Here is an 8,632-nt window from a genome sequence, read left to right as displayed (position 1 = left end):
GCTAATTTTTTGTATTTTTAGTAGAGACGGGGTTTCACCATGTTGGCCAGGATGGTCTCGATATCCTGACCTCGTGATCCACCCGCCTCGGGCTTCCAAAGTGCTGGGATTACAGGCGTGAGCCACTGCGCCCGGCCTGCAGTGTGTGTTCTTATCATTGGGTGTGTCTCGGGCTTTTACGAGCAGGAAGCCTAGCTGCACCATCCTATTTATACAGGGCTTAAGGAATCAGATGCTTAACCAAGGCTTGATAACGATGCTGCTAATTATGATATTGTCTATAAACGGTGCTCAACTCCCAAGAGAGACACCTGTTTTGCAAATACTAAATCCATTTTTCTTGGGACCAGAGCCAAGATTCCAGCCAACTCAACCATCCAGATTTGCAACAGCAGAAGAAAAACAGAGAAAGCACTTTCTACTTCCCACACTTTCTCTTCCTTCTGTGATAGCTATCTCCTGTTTGCAGAATTACCATACTATTTTTATGCTCAAATTACCTCCTTAATAAGCCATAAGTGCCTGGTGTCAAGGCCTGGGTGCAGTTCACTTCTGTATTCCATGTAGCGCCTCAGCACACAGTACACAGGACATGTCTGCTGGGGGGAATCCGGGCTATCCTGCCCTACTCACCCTGCCCTACCCAAGGCCCAGGTCCCAATCTGATCAGACATTTGTCTCGTGGGGAGCCCTTACCTGCATGCCAAGGCAGATGGTGTTGAGCATGATGAGGGCAAACATCAGGTATTCAAAGTAGGAGGAGGTGACAACGTACCACACCTGGTACTGGTATGGGTTTTTGGGAATGTAGCACCTCAGTGGGCGGGCCTTCAGGGCATACTGTACACATTGGCGCTGCAACACACACAACAGGACAAGTCAGCACCAAGAGGCCCCTCCCTCCCTCTCCACACCCACATCCATGGGTTTGACGGGCAAGTCAGGAGCAGCTGTGGCCAGAGGCTGTGGCTGAGGACTCTGCACTGTTTAGGGGAAGAATCTTGTTGGGCTCTTGGGTTCCCCTTGAGTTATCACAGCCCATCCCCATGGGTGCTCTAGACTAGCCTGGGGGTCTGAAGGGCTTCCTTTCTCTGGGCATCATGAGGTTCCATGAGAAGACCCACTCTACCAACTTGTATTGCTTCAGGCTGGAGATAGGGTAGGGTGCATGGAGGCCAGGGCTTGGCATCAAATGCGGTTCTGGGGTCACCCTTAGGCCTCTCTTCCCTGGCTGGACCTAGGGCTCGGGCCAGCAGGAGGTCTGCTGGAGCTCTGCCCTCCACCTCTGGCAGGTGGCCCAGGCACCTGGTTCTTGTCCAGCTCACAGTTCTTGTACTCAGTCTCTCCCTGCTCCTGGAAGGTGACAATGACGAAGCCCACGAAGATGTTCATCATGAAGAAAGCAATGAGGATGATGTAGATGATGAAGAAGATGGCCATCTCCACACGGTTGTTGTAGATGGGACCCACGTCCTCCTCATTGGAGTCTATGGCCTTGTACAGCAGCCTGGGGGTGGGCAGAGAAGAGAGGACAGGCTGGGTGGGGTGACAAGGCAGAGAGTCAGGCTGGGAAGGATGGGCCTTATCCCACTGGCTGTGGCGAGCCAAGGGAGCCTTCTCAATAGGCAAGTTATGGGACAGGAGTTAGGACGGGGCCAGGAAAGACCAGACCCAACCCTGGAATGGCCCTGCCTTTCCAGAGGTTGCTCCATCTATCCCTAGTCAATCAGTATTAACAATCTGCCCTGTGGGCAGACAGGCATACACCTATGCGGGACTGAGTACATTTTGTCAGAGCCCCCTGGTCAGGCCTACTTTGGAGTGACCAGTCAACATACCATCAAACCATCAGAGAGTTGGTGGGTTTGTTGGGCACCTGCCACAGATAGCAGTAGCACCATGGGGGCTGCAGAAGGGCAGGCTGGCTGCCTGGTCCTACCTGACCATGCCCATGAGGGACCCAGGCCCCAGCCCCCACTCACTGAGGCCATCCCTCGAAGGTGGAGACCGTGAAGAGGGACATCATGGCTGAGAGCACATTGTCGAAGTGGAAGTCGCTGTGTACCCACTCACGGCGACGCAGCTCTATCTGCATGGGGTCCCCGTCCTTGTACACGTAGTAGTAGCCCCTGTGGCAGTGAGGCCCAGTCACTCCACAGGGCACGGCTGGGCTGCCTTGCCCCACCCACATCCTCTGGGCCCTGGGTGGGGGGTGTGCAGGAGAAATGAAGGTCTGGATCTGTGACCCGAGGGGACATCACTGGGCAAGCCCGAGGAAAGGGGCCTCTGTGAGCATCCCTCTTAGGCCTAAAGGCTGAGCTTCCCCAGTTTCCAGCTTGAAGGGCCATCATCCACCAACACACAATCCCCTGCCCCGTGACTGTCCCGCAGTTCTCCGTGCCCCGTGACCGTCCGACGGTGCTCCCTGCCCTGTGACCGTCCCACAGTGCTCCCTGCCCTGTGACCCCCCTGCCGCGCTCTCTGCCAGTGACTGTCCCACCGTGCTCTCTGCCCGTGACTGTCCCACCGCTCTCCCTGCCCCGTGACTGTCCCACTGCTCTCCCTGCCCCGTGACTGTCCTGCAGTGCTCCCTGCCCCATGACCGTCCTGCCACGCTCTCTGCCCGTGACTATCCCGCCACTCTCCCTGCCCCGTGACTGTCCCACGGTGCTCCCTGCCCCGTGACCATTCTGCCGTGCTCCCTGCCCCGTGACTGTCCCACAGTGCTCCCTGCCCCATGACCATCCCGCCGTGCTCCCTGCCCCGTGACTGTCCTGCAGTACTCCCTGCATCGTGACCATCCCACCGTGCTCCCTGTCCCGTGACCATCCCGCAGTGCTCCCTGCCCCGTGACCATCCTGCTGTGCTCCCTGCCCCGTGACTGTCCCACAGTGCTCCCTGCCCTGTGACCATCCTGCCGTGCTCCCTGCCCCGTGTACCTGCACTGCTCCTCTGTCATCTTGGACAAGTCGGTGCACCTGAAGAACTTCCCCTGCAGCCAGGAGAAAGAGGGAGGGAGGGAGGGAGGTATGTTGTCATGGAAACAGGATAGAAAAGTGGGCTCTGGGAGTGAACAGTGGAAGCGGGGAGGGAAGGCAAGCATCTGGAAAAAGGATCTCTTCCTCTCAGAGGCATGAACTCGCCCTTGGGGCAGGGCCCCAGAGCAGTCTCCTTTCTTCACCATCGTTCATTCCCACAGCTCGCCCAGGGCTTTCCCACCCAGCCTAGATGCTGCCAAGACCGAGAAGGCAGTGCCTCAGAGGGGCATTTATTGAGTGCCCCTGATGGGCTGAGGGGATGTACATGAGTGCAGCTCTGCGCCTGCCCCTCCATTGGGGAGCTGAGCCTCTGAGCCCCTCACATCCCGTACTGCTGCAGGAGGCCTTCTTCGGTCTCCCATTATGGAACGAGGAGGAGGGGCTGCCCACCTCCCACCACCATCCTCCTGCCAGTGGGGCAGGAGCCGCAGAGTTGGAGCCCAGCTGGGCTCTGATGACTCAACTTGTCTCAAAGTCAAGCGGGGTCCCATGTCCTAGCCCAAGGCCTGGGTAGGGGGGCTCTGTGCTCCTCTGCACTGACTTTGGCCAGAGCAGTTGCTCCTTTTATCTATGTCACAGATTGGACCCCTGAACAACATGTTTGAATGAAAGTAGTGGATACCTAGGTCTTTTTTTTTTTTTTAAGCTCGCTCTGTCACTTAGGCAAGAGTGCAGTGGTATGATCTCCGCTCACTGCAATCTCCACCTCCCCGATTCAAGCAATTCTCCTGCCTCAGCCTCCTGAGTACCTGGGGTTACAGGTATGTGCCATCATGCCCAGCTAATTTTTGTATTTTTAGTGAGAAGGGGTTTCACCATGTTGGCCAGGCTGGTTTTGAACTGCCAACCTCAAGTGATCTGCCCACCTCGGCTTCCCAAAGTTTTAGGATTACAGGCGTGAGCCACCATGCCCAGCAGGGTGGCTAGGTCTTAAGGAGGCTAAATCAGGCTTGAGATCCACGGATTCTGGTGCAGTTCCTTCAAAGACTCAGATAGGGAAACTGCCTCGGCCAAGGACACAGCACTAGCTAAAGACACAGCTGGACCTTGCCCCCCACTGCCCCTGCCGCACAGGTCTGCGCTGTTCCTACTACATGCCCTTTTTATAGTTGCTGGAGCAGAGGGTGAAGGTGAGGCAGGTGGTACTGGGGGGTAAGCAGGGAGTGGATAGAGCTGCCGCTGGGCAGATCCTGGGCACTTAACATCAAATGCACAATTTACTATGGAAAGCAAAGCTTGACTCTCTGCTATAACGTGGAATGCACGTGGCAAGCTTCCACGGAGTCAAATGCAACATCAAATGCCAATTGGCAGTGTTATGCTTCTAGGACTTCCTGGAAGGCAGGAGCTGGGGGGTCTTTTAATGACAGACTAAAGCATGGCGAGAGTTGGGTGTTGACAGGCAATTGCTCTTGCTTGTCTGGAAGGGACGTGGAAGCCAGAGGAAGGGCAGCGGCTCATTCATTCCTTCAGGGAGCGTGTCTGGTGGGCCTCCTCTGCACTAGCCCCTGGGCAGGGGGCCAGACGAAGGGATGAGGCAGACACAGACTCTGCCCTCAGGGGATTCTGGGGACCCAAGCCTGGCAGAGGAAGGGGCTGGGGGGCAGGAGGTGGACAGCCCTCAGCTGGGCCAGGGGGAGAAGGCCACATGCAGCTGGCAGAGTGGCCAGACACAATAAATACTCCCATCTCTCCCATCCCTCCAGGACAGGGACCGACAAGACCTGTTACCCCCGAAGGTCCTCTGGGAGCTTCACGCTGCTGTTTCTCTCATAGCCTGTTCCCTGCCCTCTGGGAGGATTTGGCTTGTAAGGCCCTCAGCTCTAGCAGGGGCCCTGGCTCATGTATGGAAAACATGCTCCGTACATGTTTGTTGAATGAATGAATGATTGTAAGATGATGCCATTGCCTGTCTAAGACTGACTGAGGTTATGTAATCATGACTTTGAAAGATTGTGCTTTGGTGGTAGAAGGAGCAGCTGGGTCATGCAGGAAGTGTCAAAGGTGTTGGTGTATATTCAGAAATCAATTTCTCTGTCCTGCAAATGATCTGAGGGCCAGAGACATCTGGAAATCAGGGTTCTGCGGGAGGGACATCTTTGTAGGGCTGATTCCTAGAGAGGAACTGAATAGCTGTATTCCCCTAAGAAAGTGAGAAAAGAATAAGGTTGGCTCCAGATGTGAGATGATGAACTCTCAGCCTTAGGAGCTCCCAGTAGATGTGGATGATGCCAGACATACCAGCAGGGAAGATGGGCTGCCACAGCCCAGCTGCACTGATGGAGGCGGAGTGTGGGTCTGGGATAGGGCATATGCTTGGCACAGACAGGTCTGGCAGGATGGGAGGAAGTGGGCAAGGGTGGGAAGGGAGAGGAATGGCTGCAGGGCTCTGGGAGGAAGGGCTCCCTCCCCAAGGAGAAGCCGTGCAGGGGCAGGGAGAGAGCAGATACAATGGCACAATGGCAGTGGGGGTCAGCAGAACCACAGAGGCCCAGAATGGATATCACTGAGGAAACCGGATCTGGACTTGCCATATATTAGCCTCAAAACTCTGTGCATTCAACTGAAGCAAATTCACTTTGAGTCTCAACGTGTTGTGTTGCTTGTGTATTTAATTTTTTGAAGAGCTTAAGATAGTTGCTGTCAGGTTTTCATTTTAGCTCATTGATCTCTTAAAGCTATTGACCATCATTGAAAGACGGCTGCCTCTTAAAAGTTTGATTTAGGAGAGTTGTATTTATAGACTGAAGTTTCATAGTCAAATTTAGAAGATGGACATCAAACTAACCGTTTTCTTGTTTTGTTTGATAGAATTCTAAGTGCATGACAATAGCTTTAAGAGATGGTGCTTGAATTGTATTTTAACTTCAACTCAATAGACACATGACCCCCTGCTACCATTTCAGTAGTGTTAGAAGCCCATTGACTGTTTCTGAGATTATCATCGGGCTGCTTTTGTGGAACTCAAGGTGCTATTTAAATGTAATGATGTCTTACTAGTTTTCCGCAGACTTACGTGTTTGGTGTGGTGAAGACCTATTTTTCAAAATAAAATATTCTCGTATGAAAAACTGCATTCAAAGACATCTGTTTTCACAATCTGGGGCTCCTTTTGCTTGAGAGTGGGCACCAGGGCTGGGAGTGGGAGCGGGAGCTGCTTGCGCAGGCAGGGCCTCACCTTGAAGAGCTGGACGCCGATGCAGGCAAACATGAACTGCAGGAGGGTAGTGACCAGCACAATGTTCCCGATGGTGCTGATGGCCACGAACATGCACTGCACCACGTGCTAGGGAGAGAGGGGCCAATGGGGGCTGGGGGTGCACTCACTGTAACCCCGCTAACCCAGCTGAGGAAACCTCAGGAGTGCAAGACTTGCTGCCTCCTGATGAGTTGGAGGCGGGGAGAGGCTGGTGGGGAGGCACGGCTACCCCAGCCTCATCCTCCCCCCTATCTGGCCAGGGAGATGGGACAGGGGTCCCAGCCATGGCTGGGCTGAAGTTTCTGGAGTCAGGAGGCGCCTGTAACCCTCCCATCCCTCTCCGGGGCTCATGCCCAGGCCCTCTCTCACCTTCAACCCCTTGGCTCTGTTGATGGCTCTGAGTGGTCGGAGCACCCTCAGAACCCTCAGGATCTTCACCACGGAGATGGCGCTGGACCTGGAGGGGTGGCAATGGTGTGGGGGCTGAGGGCAGCCTGCTTCAGCCAGCCCGGTCTGCAGTGGAGCCTCTAGTTGTACCCCGCCCTCCACACCAGCTGCCTTTCTGCCTGCAAACCCTCCCATCTTCCCCTTCCCTTTCCTCCAGTTGTGAGAGTGTGCCCTACTCCAGGGCACAGCCACCCCTGCTGTCTGGACTGTGTTCTCATGGGTGTGTTGTGAAGCAGAATACAGCCTTCCCCCATGGGTGGCTAGAGGCTCCATCCCTCCCATCAGACAATGAGCACCCTGAAGGCAGGGGTTGTGCTCCCCGCAGGGTGGGGGAGGGAGGGACCACTTCCTCCTCTCTGCATCCCCTGCCAGTCTCCAGAAGACAGTGCTGCCCACTTCGCTGGTGGCAACTCACACTCCAGCTGGTGACAACCCACAGGACCCCTGTCCCCCTCAGAGGCCCTGAGAGACCCTCCTCTTGTGGCAGGGGCCCACCAACATGGGTGGGCTTCCCATTACAAAGCCCTGGCACAGAGTAGACGGTGGTCAGTGCCCAGGGCTGGTCTTTGACGCTGCTCACTCAAGTCCCATGGAGATGAGGGACACGGCCACCACCAGCAGGTCCAGCATGTTGAAGTAATTGCGGCAGAAGGAACCTTTGTGCAGGAAGGCTCCATAGGTCGTCATCTGGGGAGACAGAGGCAGCAGCCTGGGTGGAGGAGCTTGGGGAACAGGCCTGTCTCCCACAGACAAGGGCTTCTCGCCTCTGCTCAGGAGAGCACTTACTGAGGCAATAATCTTCCAGAAATCTCTATATTTCACTCAACTCGTTGCAGTGGCCTAAATGCATTCCTATCTCTGCTCACAGTGTTGAAGTTTGGGGACTTCCCATGGGCAGCTGGGCCAGAAGTCTCTTTCTTCACATGCCATAGGGAACCCTGGGTCTCCTTTCCCAGGGGGCCACAGAGTGGGAGGCCCTGGCCCCACTGTCTCCTTTGTGACACAAAATTTCTCCTCCTTCCTGGAAAGCTTTTTGGGCAATCCCTTCTGCCTGGTGGCTTGCTGAATCAGGCTGAACAAGCCCTCCAAGACTCCAGGGGTCCTGGGCCTTCTCTCCTCCTTCTCCATCTCCTTCCCAGCACCTGCCTTCTTGCTCCCCTCTCAGTTTCTTTGATATATTCTCTAATAATCTCCCAGGCCTTTGCACAAATGCATTATGCCCTTAAAATCAAACAGGGCTGAAACCTTTCCCAGCATTGAAGGACCTATATGATTTTGTCTTAATTTGCCTTCTCAGACTCAGCACCCAGGCCTCCCTGTGTGTGCAGTATATCCCAGCCCAAAGGGGCCACTTTGTCCTCTCTGGCAATGTCTCCAAATCTTCTTATAATGCACTTGCTACCGTCTGTCCTAGGCTGCTCTAGCTATCTCTACCCAGCGAAGGCCTGCCCAACTTTAGGGTCTGTTCAGGGTCTGGCTCTCATGCCCCAAACTCCACAAACTTCTTGACCTCGAGGAAGCCACCATCTCCCTCTACTCAATTCCTTCAATAGTAGAGGCCCTGAAATAAGGTACTGTCCTGATTTCACACCACAGCCTGCTCCGAACCTATTCCTGGGGCTTGGCTAGCCTCTCCTCTCTTAGTTTGTGAATGTACACACTAGGGCTACTGGATTTCAGTTACAGACGGATCCTCCCTCTGCCCACAGAGCCCACCACCCCCAGGATGGCTGGAACCCCATGCATCTGTGTTGGGAATGGGTGAGCAGTGATGTGCTGTGGGTAAGGTGTGGAAAAGTTGTGATGGGGCAGAGCTGCCAGGAATCCAGCTCAGGGCAGCGGTCACTTCTCTGGGGACTCTTTAAGGAAAAGGCCTTTCCAGTTGCTGGTAACAGAGGTCTAGGGACAACAAATCACACAGCTCCCCAGCTCTGCTCATGTTTTTTTT

At 54.8% G+C, this 8,632-nt stretch overlaps 1 protein-coding gene across 1 annotated transcript in view; it reads right to left on the bottom strand.

Annotated features, from left to right (window-relative positions):
- The window catches only part of CACNA1S (calcium channel, voltage-dependent, L type, alpha 1S subunit), an 81,717-nt gene that overhangs the window by 28,186 nt on the left and 44,899 nt on the right, over positions 1-8,632 (bottom strand). Inside the window, exons 20-26 of the mRNA XM_011990610.1 lie at positions 7,265-7,371; positions 6,607-6,694; positions 6,217-6,324; positions 2,940-2,992; positions 1,983-2,129; positions 1,306-1,507; positions 697-855 (exon numbers count right to left, since the gene is read on the bottom strand). Of these exons, the coding sequence (XP_011846000.1) occupies positions 697-855; positions 1,306-1,507; positions 1,983-2,129; positions 2,940-2,992; positions 6,217-6,324; positions 6,607-6,694; positions 7,265-7,371 (864 nt within the window). The remainder of the gene's footprint in view (positions 1-696; positions 856-1,305; positions 1,508-1,982; positions 2,130-2,939; positions 2,993-6,216; positions 6,325-6,606; positions 6,695-7,264; positions 7,372-8,632) is intronic.

The sequence above is a fragment of the Mandrillus leucophaeus genome, unplaced genomic scaffold (genome assembly GCF_000951045.1).
Source record: "Mandrillus leucophaeus isolate KB7577 unplaced genomic scaffold, Mleu.le_1.0 Scaffold38, whole genome shotgun sequence".
Taxonomy (NCBI): Eukaryota; Metazoa; Chordata; class Mammalia; order Primates; family Cercopithecidae; genus Mandrillus; species Mandrillus leucophaeus.
This window is presented reverse-complemented; position numbering and strand designations above follow the sequence as displayed.